This window comes from Felis catus, chromosome A1 (genome assembly GCF_018350175.1).
Source record: "Felis catus isolate Fca126 chromosome A1, F.catus_Fca126_mat1.0, whole genome shotgun sequence".
In the NCBI taxonomy this organism is placed as follows: Eukaryota; Metazoa; Chordata; class Mammalia; order Carnivora; family Felidae; genus Felis; species Felis catus.
Window position 1 is genome coordinate 157,187,637 of NC_058368.1, and position 14,703 is coordinate 157,202,339.

The window sequence follows — 14,703 nt, forward strand, 5'->3', positions numbered from 1 at the left end:
ATAAATCTGACAATCTACAAATCTGGATTTACACCTATCTTTCCTCCTGCTAAGATGGAAGAAGTATCAAGACTCTCCTCTCAAACTTGGGATCCCATCCTCTCTTCCCTTCCCAAGGACTTCACTTCCACCACTACTCTCTCCTTCCTGCACATACAATTCCCCCCTCTGGACAGGCACATTCCCATCAGCAGCATACAAAGGGGTTTAGAATCTTGAGTCTCCCATTCACAAACCAAATAGAATTACAATGTCAACATACCATTAAAGAAGAAGAACTTTATGATACAGTAGTGCTCCATAGTACAGCCCATCAAAAGATACCACCACAGAGGTATTCAGGTTTTAAGAACATGACTTTGATAAGTTACCAATACAGAGAGAGACAAAATTAAGAATGGTGAAGTAGTTTGTCCTAGCACAACCATTCTAATGGTGCTACTAAACAACCCAGGCATTTTGTTATATTTAGACAATAAATGATACACTTATTACATCCATAATGTTTGTGAACGGGAAACACACTTTCACCGTGGAAGGAAAAACAAAACAAAACAAAACATTGGTTACCTTACAATGTTTCAAAGCTTCTTTGTATTCTTTGTTTCTGATTGCATCTCTAGCACTTTTTAGAGCAGTCTTTACTTCCTTGCTGGACATTCTGTCAAAATACAAACCCTGAGTGAACCTATAATAATACCTGCCTAATTATAATAGTTCCAATAAACTTAATTATCTGAAAAAGGCATATGCAATTCCTTCTCCCAGGAAGATTCTTTCCACCTTAAGGTACATATAGCATATTCCCCTACCTCTTCAGATTTTTATTCAAATGTCATTGCTTGGTGAAACCTTGGTTAGCCAAGCTAATTAAAATTTCAACACTTCCTCACCCCCAACACCCAACCCCAATATTGCCTTAACTGCATCCCTAACATTTAGCATCTTATACACTATATATTTTACTTATTTTATTTACTATCTGTTCCCCCAAACCCAGCAGAATATAAGTTCCATGGAGGCAGGGATTTTTGTCTGTAGTTGTGTTGTGTACTACTTTGTATTATTGCCAGCACCTATTATCTGACAAGTTGGACACATTAATAAATATTTGTTAAAATTGAGTTGTACTTGAGTTATACTCATTCTTCATATAGTAGGATAAAACACAGATGATGTAATATACCAGGACCCAAAATACACATCAACCTCAATCCAATTCTACATTAAGCAAGATTTAGTAGAATAAGCCCAAATATTGTTTTAACACTGGTTTCTATAAATTATAAATTAACTTTCTTCATGGTAAGTGTCATGCAGAGTTATAGTAGTATAAATTCTGTGAGAGAAATAAATGCGATGTTTACACTTAAATGAAGGCAATGAAAATGCTAGAGGATTATGCACTAATTTGAACCATAAAAAGATATTTCAAATGGTAGGTAAAATCTTTCTTCATTTAAATTTAAGGTATGTTAATTTAATTTTAAATTATTTTGACATTTATTAATTTTTGAGAGACAGAGACAGAGTGTGAGCAGGGGAGGGGCAGAGAGGGGGGAAACACAGAATCCAAAGCAGGCTCCAGGCTCTGAGCTGTCAGCACAGAGTCTGAGGCAGGGCTTGAACTCACGAACTGTGAGATAATGACCTGAGCCCAAGTCGGCCACTTAATCAACTGAGCCACTCGGGTACCTCATAAGCTAGTTAATTTAATTAAAAAAAATTGTTTTAATGTTTGTTTTTGAAAGAGAGAGAGAGCACAAACAGGGGAGGGGAAGAGAGAGACAGGGAGACACAGAATCTGAAGCAGGCTCCAGGCTCTGAGCTGTCAGCACAGAGCCTGACGCAGGGCTGGAACTCACAAACTGTGAGATCATGACCTGAGCTGAAGTGGACGCTTAACTGAGCCACCCTGGTGCCCCTAGTTAATTTAATTTTAAATGAACTAACGTACCTTAAGATTTCACAACTTACTCTGATATCGGGTAAACAAGTCAAATTCAATCACAACTAAATGTAAAAAAAGAAACACTTGTATTTTTTGATAACTCCACTGAACTCCAATCTCATCAGGAAACCAACCTGGCTAAATATGAAGTCATTATAGACTGCAGAGGTTCACAGTAGCAAGATGAACCAAGAAGATGGCTCACTGACATGGTACAGTGACACCCTGTATACCCAAAGAGGCTAAAGCAGAAGTGCAGATCAAAGGAGTTTAAGAAAGTAAGGAATAAAAAGCAAAAGAACAACAGCAACAACAACAAAAATCCCAATCCTTTTGACTTAAAAAATGTTAGGTGGAAAGTAATACAAAAATTAACATATCATAAATCAATTTATCTGCAACTAGAATCAGGCTCCTTAAATACACAGAAAAATGACTTTTTGCCTAATTATGTTAATTATACATTAAAGCATCATATTTCACATGCTCTTATTTTAGAAACTGCTCTCATACCTGAGTTTATCTTGGTATACATTTATAGATGCAAACTTCAGTATTTCTTTTTTCTATAGCCTACAGACTTTGACCGGAACAGGCAATAAATTTCAATGCTGATTTCAAATTTTCTCACACCAGTTATCTTGGCTAGGTAACTCTGCAGATTAAAACAGAAGATAAATCAATGATGATAACAACTAATCTGGGCCAACAGCAAGGGATTACAAGAGACATCCAAGGAGGAAAAAAAAAAATTAAAAAGGAACAAAAACAGTTTTAAGTCTAAACAAAAGCAAACGGAAGAATTCAACTTTACAAGGAAAAGGATCACCATCTTTTCTATCGTCCAACACTTGAGTGGAAGCACGTTCAAACAAGGTAAAACTGGGGTGCCTGGGTGGCTCAGTTGGTTCAGTGGCCAACTTGGGCTCAGGTCATTATCTCACAGTTTGTGGGTTGAGCCCCTTGTTGGGCTCTGTGCTGATAGCTCAGAGCCTGGAGCCTGCTTCGGATTCTGTGTCTCCCGCTCTCTCTGCCCCTCTCCCGCTTGCTTTCTCTGTCTCTGTCTCTCACAATAATAAATTTAAAAAGACAATAAAAACAAGGTAAAACCAGCCATCACTTGTCCTACATGCAACTCCCAAACTATGCACTGCAAATGACACACACACACACACACACACACACACACACACACACACACACACACAGAAAAAAAGGCTCTTGTTCTAAAGAATATAATCTAAATCAGAAGAAAGACCTAAGACATATGAGTCATCAGAGAATCAAACACTAACTATGGATAATGAGTACAACTGCAATAGGAGTTCAAAGAAGGAAAAGTGTGAAGTGAAGTAATTAAGGGGTACTAGGAAAACACAGAATTTAAGAATGTTGGGAGGAAAGAGGTTGCTCCAGTTAGAAGCAACTGCATTAGCCAAGGCAGAGAAATAGGAATGAACACATGTAGGAAACAATGAGAAAACTGAGCAGTGTGGAACAAAAGGGACTTGCTGAGGACAAGAAGAAAATGAGGCTTGGTGGATAATGTAGAGCACGAGACTACAGAAGACCTTAAACGTCAGACAGACAGACAAGTTTAGATTTACATACAGCAGCCAACACAGAGCTGTTAAATGCCTCTACATGAGTTATTTTTAAAGACCACAATAGATAAACTCCATTGTTCCCTTGGTAACCAATTAATGTTTAATACCCTTCCATATCCCTATATGTCCCTACATGTAATTACAATTACTCTTGCTGCAGTGGAATTGCTATTCTTCTCTTCCTAATCCTTCACGTGATTTGGAATTTAGCATAATATGCTAGCACTGAGGCCCTCTCTCTTCACAAAACATTTATACAGGTAGAGATATACAGATATGGACAAGGTAGATATATAGACATAGATTAGTTTCAGGAGATTAACCTATTTTTGAAAAGACAAAATAATCTGTCCCTTTCTAGGCCTAAAACCTTCTTCCTATTTTGGGAGCTGGGGTGGAGAAGAGAGAGGCTCATCCATTCATTTTCTAAAAAAAGTTTTCCTAAGTACTAACCTTCCACAAGGTATCAACAAAGGTAAAAATCTACTTAAAAAATGATTCCATGTAACCACATACACCTGTATTTGGGACATTTCCCTCTGTTTCACGCACATCCAAGATGTCAAAGTAAAATCTAGCTCTCTTAAGTGTCTTTAATATTCTTCCACAAAGTGTGTTTAATGGTCATCCACAGCCGCACCCACTTTCCCCTGACAATCTCTCCTATTTTTTTCTTCTCAATCTCATGTGATTCTTTAAAAAAAAAAAAAAAAGCATTCGTTTTTGCACACTTTCACTCAGTTAAAGGGTTTATAGTACCAAACCAAAAGGGTTTTTATTCAACATATCAAGCACAGAAAGTAGCAACAGCTGCACTTAAAAAAGTTAGAAAGTATCAAACATGCCAAAATGTTAAACCTCAAAACTAACAAATGTAGGTGGATGAATTGCTACACACCCCAGCTAAAGCTATGGAACCTTCAACTACATTCTGTTGTGCACATACAAAGACTCCATACAGCAAAAGTAACAAAAACAAAACAATAAATAATAATAACAATGACAATGGAAACAAATTACACAAAAGCAAAACATGATACTTTTAAATCTAGTAACAAAAGTCCAAAGGTATTTTGTGATGACCTATAGTCTGGCATAACAGCCTAGAGGTATATCATCCCACCCTTCCTTTGAAAGGAATTGGTAAAAACAATCATTAAGTAAAAATAGACTCCAATTACCTGTTACATATTCAGCATTCTGGATACTTACCTTTTACCTATTATCTTCTACCTTCTTTTTGACTTGAATTTCAGATTGTTCCTTGACCATTATCCACCTAAATAAAGTAAAACATCAAGTAGTTAAGCAAATAAAAAGGATGATAACCCAAAACTCTGTGAATTTTTTAACATACCAAATTCAGGTTTAATTTTCATAATTCATAATTTAAAACACAAGAAATAATTAGGTATAATTTTTCATCTTTTTCTTCTTTCCCCAATTTCTGAATTGGTCTGTGTTCCCACAGACTCTGGTGATAAAAGGAACATCCATAAGCAATCAGAAAAATGCTCCAAAAACATTCCAGAAACTCAAAATACATTAACCACAATATAAAAAATTGAGCCAAAACAAGAGTATCAACTATTTCTATGCTACTTTATTTTGAATCAAGGACAATTAATACCACTTATTTACTCCCCATGTGGAGCCCAACTACACTAAAGTGACCCTGTTTTATGCCATGTAAAGAATTATAAATATGTAGGGATGCCTGGGTGACTCAGTTGAGCATTTGACCTCAGCTCAGGTCATGATCTCGATGTTCATAGGTTGGAGCCCAATGTTGGGCTCTGTGCTGACAGCTCAGAGCCTGGAGCCTGCTTTGGATTCCGTGTCTCCCTCAATCTGCCCCTCCCCTACTCGTGCTCTCTCTCTCTTTCTCAAAAATAAATAAACATTTAAAAAAATTTAAATTAAAAATCAAATTATAGGGGCCCCTGGGTGGCTCAGTTGGTTGGGCGTCCGACTTCAGCTCAGGTCATGATCTCACAGTTTGTGGGTTCAAGCCCCGCATCAGGCTCTGTGATGACCGCTTGCCACAGCCTGGAGCCTGCTTCAGATTCTGTGTCTCTTTCTCTCTCTGCCCCTCCCCCACTCACACTTTGTCTCACTCTGTTTCTTAAAAAAAAAATAAATAAATGTAAAAAAAATTTTTAATAAATCAAAATAAAAATCAAATTATAAATACGTAAAACATTGCCCACATCATGTAACTAGATTAATTTATAATCTAATGAAACTAGAGAGCACTTTTTAAAATGTCAAAAATCCCATCTAAATAAACATCTGAAATATTCACACAAATTCAACATGATATAATTCTAAGTATCTTTTGATGGGATCTCTGGAATAAATTCTATCAAAATTAACTCAGAATGTTTCATGGACAGAATGGAAGTGGCTTCAAAGAACTGAAAAAAAAAAAAAAAAAGCCATGCTACTTTAAACAAGGAAATAAAATTTAAGTGAAGCAGGTGGGGGTGAACAAAAAAGAGAAAGTGAGTTTACTGGCAGTATACTTAAATAGAGTGGTTAGTTCTAGAGAAAACAGTCTTACTATTAAGAAAAAAAGTACTGGGGCCTTCTCTTTCCTCCATCTTTCCATGCCACCACAATGGTGCTCATGAATGTCCTGGCAGATGCTCAAGAGCATTAACAATGACAAGAGAGGCAAACGCCAGGTTCTTACTAGGCCATGCTCCAAAGTCATCATCTGGTTTCTAACTCTGATGATGAAGCATAATTACATTGGCAAATTTGAAATCACTGATGATCACTGAGCTGGGAAAGCTGTTGTGAACCTCACCAGCAGGTTAAACAAGTGTGGAGTGATCAGTTCCAGATTTGATGTACAACTCAAAGATCTAGAAAAATGGCAGAATAATCTGCTCCCAGCCTGCCAATTTGATTTCACTGCACTGACAACCTCAGTTGGCATCAGGGACCAGGAAGAAGCAAGAGGAAAACACACAGGAGGGTAAAATTCTGAGATTCTTTTTCTAGGTATGTAATACAAGCATGCAAATAAAATGCCTCAATGTAAAACAAAAACAAAAGTATTGTGATCTAAATAATGTTTAAGAAAGTAAAATAAAAGTTAAAACAAGAGGGACAAGGAGGGAAGGTAAAATAAAAGTAAAAACCTGATTCTATCCATTATACTAACTTCTCTGAGCTCCAAACCAACCTGACTGTAATTTATTACTCAGTCACTTCAACACTGTTCCTACAAAACACCCTAGATTTTGTCAGCACCTTCATGATACCATACCCACTCACAAAACCACAACTCATCTGGACTCCAGTACAACCCGACCTTGGACACCTTACTTAACTACTCCAAGCCTATTTCCTTATTGGTAAAGTGAGGATTATATCACTTACTTCATATGTATGTAAATGCAGTGCCTGAATATGTTACACAGTTGACCTCAAATAACACTAGTTTGAGGTCCACTTAGAAATACATTTTTTCTCTTTCTTATGATTTCTTAATAACCTTTTCTCTAGCTTACTTTATTGTAAGAATACAGTATACAATATATATAACATACAAAATTATGTGTTAACTTTGTATTATCATTAAGTATAATATCGATGTATTATCTAGTCAACAGTAGGCTACTAGTAATTAGGTTTTTGAGGAGTAAAAATTACACATGGATTTTTGACTGCTTGGTAGGGATCAGCACTCCTAATTCCTACATAGTTCAAGGGTCAACTGCATATTAGTTCTATTCTCCTTATCTACTTACTGTCCTTATCAATCAACTTCACTACTTTTTTTTCTATTCCTAACCCACATGGTTACTACAAACTTTCTCGACACATTTAAAAACCCTAATGTGTATCAAGAAGTAACTTTCTCACCAATGTTCCTCAAAAGATGCTATCACCAAACACAAGTATCTTCTTTGAAGCACATGAATACTAGTCCAGAGTAAAGCCTGCAAAAGAGATCACTCCATCCTCTGAACCACTGAAACATTTATTAGTTGAGCTATTCAATTCAAACTTAGCCAATATTTTTTTTACTATGCTATACTGATGTCTCCTGACTCCCAGATCAATAAATCCCCAAAGAAAAGTATTATATCTTTGGAGCTCGTTACATCCCAACAACTATTGAGTAATATGTACTCAATAAATGGTGGATTATCCAGCTCCGAAGGCCTACTCTAAACATTTAGTTTTCCCCCTTCCAAAAGGCAGTAGTTCTCAATTTGCTAAAATGAGAAAGGAAGCAACTCTTTTCAGTATCAGCTCACATTACTTTTTTCACTATCCCCCAATACTTTCCACTTATACATCTTTGCTTCTCTCATTCAGCCTGTTCATACTTGCTTCTATCTACTCAAATGGTACATGTAATCAAAGCCAAATTCAAGTGTCAAGCATAAAAGCTTCTCAGATGAATCTCACTAGTTTGAACCTCTAACACTTTTATTTTTATTTTTTTAAGTTTATTTACTTATTTTGAAAAAGAGAGAGAGAGAACGAGCATGAGTAGGGGAGGGGCAGAGAGAGAGGGGGAGAGAGCATCACAAGCAGACTCAGCACTGTCAGCACAGAGCCCGACCTGGGGTTAGATGTCACAAATCATAAGGTAACAACCTGAGCCAAAATCAAGAGTCAGACACTTAACCAACTGAGCCAACCAGGCATCCCTGAACGTCTAACACTTTTAATCTATACTAACATTTCCAAAAAGTATTCCAAGGAATATTCCTATGCTTAAAGGTATTAATACACCATCTACTAATTTTGTTAATACTCACATTATATATCTCACTCTTTTACAGTCATTCTAAATGTATATTAGCACTCTAAGCGTTCTGAGAAGTCCTAAAGGCCCAAAGATATTTTAACCTAGCATTTCTAAAACTTATGTTATGATGGAACATTTACTTTAACAGACAGCAATTAATTTTGAAGCACATGAGCATCCTCCAAAGCATAATTTGGGATAGTCTGGGTTTTATTTTTGTATGCTTGGCAATTAACTATATTTTTTATACCTTTTATACTGTCATTAAATTTAAAGGTAACGTGCTTGTTTCCCACAACTAAACTGGAAGCTCCTTAGAAGCAAATACTATTTCTATTACTCTTTTATTTCCTACAGTGTCTAATACATTGTAGATAATCAACAAATATTCACAGAATCACAAATGGTGAAGACAATCCTGATTTTATTCCATGTACTCACTAACTTCACACTTAGCCTCCTTTTCCTAAGGCAGAATATAGTGCTGTGGGTACAATGGACATTAAAAGAACTATAAAGAATCATAATCTATACCAAGGCCTTTCAATTGAAGATCTTTCAGAACTGCGGTTAAGTATTTCACAAAAGTAAGAAACCTCTAGCATACAAATCTTTAACTGATGATTTAAACGTACATGTAATGGAGTGCCTACCCTCACTGTGACACATATGTAGGCATGTGCACACATAAAGACGTGCACAAACACCCCACAAAAGTACCTTTTCGGATAGTTACTGATTTGTAAAAATGCTTTATGTCCACAAAAGAGTGATCAAAATCACGAAGAAACGTTACAATTATATAATGAGCTGAAGGAAATGGGGAAGGCCTTGGGGGAAAAAAAAAATGGTGAAGAAAGAAGCAGGAAGTATTGTTGAAAAGGCGATTAACCAGGTAAAAATGAAGAGAAATGGACCAACGAATGATTAAAAGTAGAGGGAGACTGACTTCAGCTCAAAATAAGAACGTTTAATAATTAAACATGACAAATGTGGAACGGGCTGCTCAAAGGAAGTGCATTCCCATCACTACAGATAAAAAAGCACAGACTGGACAATTCACTTGGCAGGAATGTTGCAAGAAAAAGTGAATGTCAGATGGGAAGTAGGACTAGAAGCCTCTTAAGATTTTTCCAGCACTGTATCTCTGGGGCCCTAAAATATCCATCTTGCTCCAACTCACTGCAGCACCTGCTCCCACGGGCACTGCCAAAGGGAGAGAGAGGAAAAAAGAGATGTGTCCCTGTCATTCTAACCAGGACTTCAGAATATATGTCCTGTGAAAACAAGGCCATAGAGAGTAAACACTGTTCACAAAAATAGTACCACACCACAGATATAGTTTTTACAAATCTAAAGGTCAGTCGACAATGTTTCTATGATAAGATGCATTCCACATTCAGAATTAACTCGAAACAAATTTTTGAAACATATCCTGATCCTGAGGTAGCCTATGTACATTACCTCCCGTACCATACAACTACAATTTCATGGATGTTAGTTTTGTTTCCCTACAGCGTAAGTTCCTTGTGGAAGGGAACTAATGTTTATGTTTGTATTCTCACACAGGGCTTTAGAATGCTCCTTAAGAATTTGTCTATACATATAGAGTTTAGGCTCAACAGAAAGTCATGAAATTTTATAACTAGGAACAGAGAACTGCAGTGAGTTCGAGCACAGACTACTGAAGTTCAAATCCTGCTCAGACTGGCTCCCTGTGTAATCTGGGGTAAATCATTGAACCTGTCCAAGCCTCAGTTCTCCTATCTGCAAAATGATGAAAGTGAGGATCACAGAGAATATTGAGTTGATTTTATGTTAAGTACCGCAATTTCTCCTTTTCCTATCAAAATATTAACACGACTAACGTGACGAACAAATTATATAACTGAAACTATGATAATGAAATAAAAATTTGGCTCTGGGGCAGAAATTGGCTTCTTCCAGAACTCTCCAAAGTAGTTCAACAGTCAAGAGAGACCAGTGATTTTTCTGCAGAACAATGGTATTCTGAACCTGTGCCGATTAATCCAGCTAGTCACACAGCTCAACATTTCTTCCTGCGAGAACCTGTTCCCCTTCTCTCCTTTGCACTCTGAAGGCAAGAGGCACCTAAGCTTTTCCCCGTCTAGAACATGATTACTAGGCCCCGCGCCCCGCTCCCCACTCCACGGAGCACGATCAATCCTACTGCACTGACAAGAAGATGTGGCAGGCTAGCAATTTCCTCAAGGGAATACATTCGAGAGCCCCACGAATCCACAACGTACCTGAGGCTGTAGAGTCAGAAGCCCCACAAAGAACCGCCCCATCTAACTTAAGTGACAGACGCGCTGCCACCTCATCATCGCCTAGTTCACGGTCTCGGCTGATACTCAGCCATGCCTGCGCGACACAAAATGAGCAGCTCCGGCCCCTGACACTATCTCTCGCCAGTTATCATTTCAACCGCGTACTGCCTCCAACTTCTGCAAAAGCTACAGCGAGCGACCCAAACCCACCTGGGACAGATGCTTCTCCTCCAAACGCCAAGGCAGCAATCCGGGCGCATGCGCATTCCGCAGGCATAGTTCACGTGACTGAAAGTAGCTGAGTTTTAGCACGCTCGGTATTTGCTTAAAAGGCCTTAATGTGTTAAGGAATGCCCCCTGTGCGCATGTGCCCATGCGCAGCCCGCTGGGAATTGTAGTTCTGCCAGTAAAACGCTAGAAGGAAACCAAACTGTGAACTGTGTGATCCCCGCCCACCTCTCTCCAGAGGCGTGCCTAGAGGGAGGCGGCGGCCCAGCGCCGCTGAGCCGCTCTCTGCAATGCTGGTGCTGTGGGTGTCGGTGGTCGCAGCCACAGCGCTGGCAGCCCCAGACCCCGGGGCAGGTGGGCAGAGGCGAGGAGCTGCTGGGGTTTGGCCCGTTGCACCCAACGTGGTGCTAGTCGCGAGCGACTCCTTCGTAAGTACGGAGAGGCAAGGGAGGGGGCGTCCCGCTCCAGACTAGCGACCGTCCTACAGCTTTTCCTGTGATGTAAGCTTTGAGGAGCAGAATCTGAGACTTCCAAACGTATTTTCCCCGAGGCAGAGTAAGAATTCCATTTTATTTTGAGGTCCCACGTATGCACGTACACCACATACATTTAAAACAATACTCCAGTAAATAAAATGTACTCTGATAGTATCTTTGCAAAAAAAAAAAAAAAATTAATGCTGGCCTCGACCCACTTAATTATTTTACGACTACTAATATACTTTCTGTCCATACTCTCGTTTGTTTCGATCGTGGGGGAAAGTAACATTCTGCATCTCCATAAAAAGGTGTTAGCTTCCTAGCGGTCGTTTCCCACTTCATCTCAAGTTTGCAGGAATGTCAATACTTTTATCACTCAGGTTGTCTGATAATCCTGTTAATGCTGATTTAAGTGCAATAGTTGTCATTTGATCCACTCCCCCTTTTAACAAAGAAATTGTGTGCGTGTGTTATTGCTGTTGTTTAATCCCAGACTTCAACAGTTTTTGGTACTTCCCCAAGCCATCATCCGAAAGAATACTACCATCAACATTCCCTGAAAGTTTTAGTATAATCCATGATTTAAAAACTACTGCTTGGACAAATATTAGGTTAAAAGTGATAAATCTAGTTTATCACTGGGTGTTACTGTGGTCATGTAGATTGTTGGTGTTAAGCATGTCTGCACCAAAGAGTGCTTTTAATCACTGTATTCTATTAGTTTTCTCATTGATTGACCTGTGAAGATTAAAGTCACATAATCTGGATATGCCCGTAGGACTTGCTGAGAAAATTATTAAAAGTAATCTTTATGATTATCTAAATTTAGGGAACAGGCAATATTGGAGATTAACATGAAAGAGGTTTCTTAGAGAGTGCTCCTGAGATCAAAGGGAAAGGAAGAAAGAAGGATTGTATAGAGAAGTTTCAGTTCTGTTACTGTCTCAATAGAAGCCTCAGATGACTTTATGGGTAATTCTCAAACTAGTAAAATGTTTCAGAACTGTTTCCATTTGGGGTGAGGGGATCCAGGGCCTTATACCCTCATGTTGGATGGCCATTAGTTGTGCGCTGCTCCCGGAAAGGGACATGATTTTGGTCCAGGCAACTGTCTTTAGCAGCAGCAATCTTTCTTTCCTAAAGGGAATTTGAGTGGTGTATCACAGAATTCTAGAAACTTCCAAAGATGACAAATATTTTTTTCCACTATAGTATGAATACATAGGTTTTTATATATTTGTGTTTAAATCCTTTGCATTCATTATACTTACTAATGTTCAAACTGTCCTATATTTGGTTTGTGAAAGACACTTCAGGTTGTTCCTGAGTCCTTTTGACCCATTCATAATAATCTTTAGCAGCTTCCTTTGATAGACTTCCACATCCTTCTTGTGTATTTCCTGTACTATCTTGTGTGTAGAGACTAGAATCCAGGTGTTCCCATTTTTCATTGCTTTCAGACCTTTCCAGTGGACAGATCTAGAAAGTGTATGTATTTATTTATTTTTAATTAAAATTTTTTAACGTTTATTTATTATTGAGAGACAGAGAGACAGACCAGAAGCAGGGGAGGGGCAGAGAGAGGAGGAGACACAAAATCCGAAGCAGGCTTCAGGCTCTGAGCTGTCAGCACAGAGCCCGACGCGGGGCTCGAACTCACAAACCGTGAGATCATGACCTGAGCTGAAGTCGGACGCTCAACCGACCGAGCCTCCCAGGTGCCCCGAAAGTATATGTATTTAATTTGATTTTTGCACTTATATCTGTTTTATACTATTTTGGTTTCTAACTACATTAATGTAATTTTTTACTTTATTAAATATATGTATATGTTATATATACTTACACATATTTTATACACATTTGGGTAAAAATATATAATATATAAGCATATACATAGTATCTAGGGCTCCAATCACCCTTACTCTAGATCACTAGTAGGGGAAAGGTTTAATGCCAGGAGAGACAATCCAAAAGACCAGACAAGTTTCTGCAAAGCAAGCAGAAGGAAGGAAATAATAGCAGAAATTAATGAGTTAAAGAGTATTATAACAATAGAGAAAAACAAACCAAAAGTTGATTTACTGAAAATATCAACAAAATTGACAAACCTTTGGCTAAACTGACCTAGAAAAAAAGAGACAAGACCTGACTTACTAAAATCAGGAAGAAAAAGAGGGAATATTACCTTACAGAAATAAAGAGTTATCAGAGAATACTGTGAACAACTATACGTTAACAAATTAGATAATTTAGATGAAATGAACAAATTTCCAGAAAGACACAAACTACTGAAACTAACTCAAAAATAAAAACAATCTGACAGACCTATAACAAGTAAAGAGATTGAGTTGGTGATTTTAAGACACCCACAAAGAAAAGTTCAGACCCAAATGGCTTCACTGGTTAATTCAACCAAACATTTTAAGAAGAATTAATACTGGGGCACCTGGATAGCTCAGTCGGTTGGGTGTCTGACTTTGCCTCAGGTCAGTTTGTGAGTTCAAGCCCCACGTTGGGCTCTGTGCTGACAGCTCAGAGCCTGGAGCCTGCTTCGGATTCTATGTCTCCCTGTCTCTCTCTGCCCCTTCCCCACTCATACTCTGTCTCTCAAAAATAAATAAAAATGTTAAAAATATTTTCAAAAATAAAAAATAAAGAAGAATTAATACTAATTCTTTTTAAACTCTTCCAAAAAATAGAAGAATGCTTCCAAATTATTTCTATGAGATCAGTGTGTTGCTGATTTCAAAGCCAGACAAATACATCACAAGAAAACTACAGACTAATATATCTTCTTAATATAGAAGCTCCACAACAAAAATACTAGCAAGTCAGGGGTGCCTGGGTGGCTCAGTCAATTAAGTGTCCGACTCTTTATTTCAGCTCAGGTCATGGTCTCACAGTTGTGAGATCGAGCCCCACACAGGGCTCCACACTGGACGTGGACCCTGCTTAGGATTCTTTCTCTCCCTCTACTGCTCACTCTTTCTTGCTGTCTGAAAAAATAAATAAAAATAAAATACTACAATTTGTTTAAAAAACACTAGCTAGTCAAATTTAGCAATATACATAAAGCATTATATACCATAACCAAATGGGATTTATCCCCAGAATTTAAGGTTGGTTTAATATCTGAAAATCAGTTGTTTTATAATACACCATGTTAATTGAATAAAGGGCAAAAGCCGCTGATCATGTCAGTAAATACAGAAAGAACACTTGACAAAATTCAACAACGCTTCATGATGAAAGCACTCAACCAACTAGAAATAGAATATTCTTGACCTGTAAAGAGCATCTGCAAAGACACCATAGCTCTAATCACCTTAAACACATTCCATATTAGAAACTTCCCCAAATGGGTCAGTTA

The 14,703-nt window shown here is 38.0% G+C and overlaps 2 protein-coding genes and 1 pseudogene across 8 annotated transcripts in view; 2 read left to right on the forward strand and 1 right to left on the reverse strand.

The window, feature by feature from the left end:
* The window catches only part of TTC37 (tetratricopeptide repeat domain 37), an 87,784-nt gene extending 76,857 nt beyond the window's left edge, over window positions 1–10,927 (reverse strand). For 2 of the 5 annotated variants that reach the window (XM_019837140.3, XM_011284663.4), the window contains exons 1-4: window positions 10,834–10,927; window positions 4,771–4,837; window positions 2,465–2,606; window positions 571–661 (exon numbers count right to left, since the gene is read on the reverse strand). In XM_019837140.3, coding sequence (XP_019692699.2) covers window positions 571–660 — 90 coding nt within the window. In that variant the 5' untranslated portion in view covers window position 661; window positions 2,465–2,606; window positions 4,771–4,837; window positions 10,834–10,927. Of the gene's footprint in view, window positions 1–570; window positions 662–2,464; window positions 2,607–4,770; window positions 4,838–10,602; window positions 10,795–10,833 lie in introns of those variants that run through there. The other 3 variants (XM_019837129.3, XM_019837133.3, XM_045033735.1) reach the window with 3 other exon arrangements.
* On the forward strand, window positions 6,179–6,567 carry LOC109502376 (annotated as a pseudogene).
* A 106-nt stretch (window positions 10,928–11,033) lies between the features above and the next one.
* The window catches only part of ARSK (arylsulfatase family member K), a 45,459-nt gene continuing 41,789 nt past the window's right edge, over window positions 11,034–14,703 (forward strand). The window contains exon 1 of one of the 3 annotated variants that reach the window (XM_023258567.2): window positions 11,034–11,279. In XM_023258567.2, coding sequence (XP_023114335.2) covers window positions 11,142–11,279 — 138 coding nt within the window. In that variant the 5' untranslated portion in view covers window positions 11,034–11,141. Of the gene's footprint in view, window positions 11,407–14,703 lie in introns of all 3 variants that reach the window. The other 2 variants (XM_023258569.2, XM_023258570.2) reach the window with 2 other exon arrangements.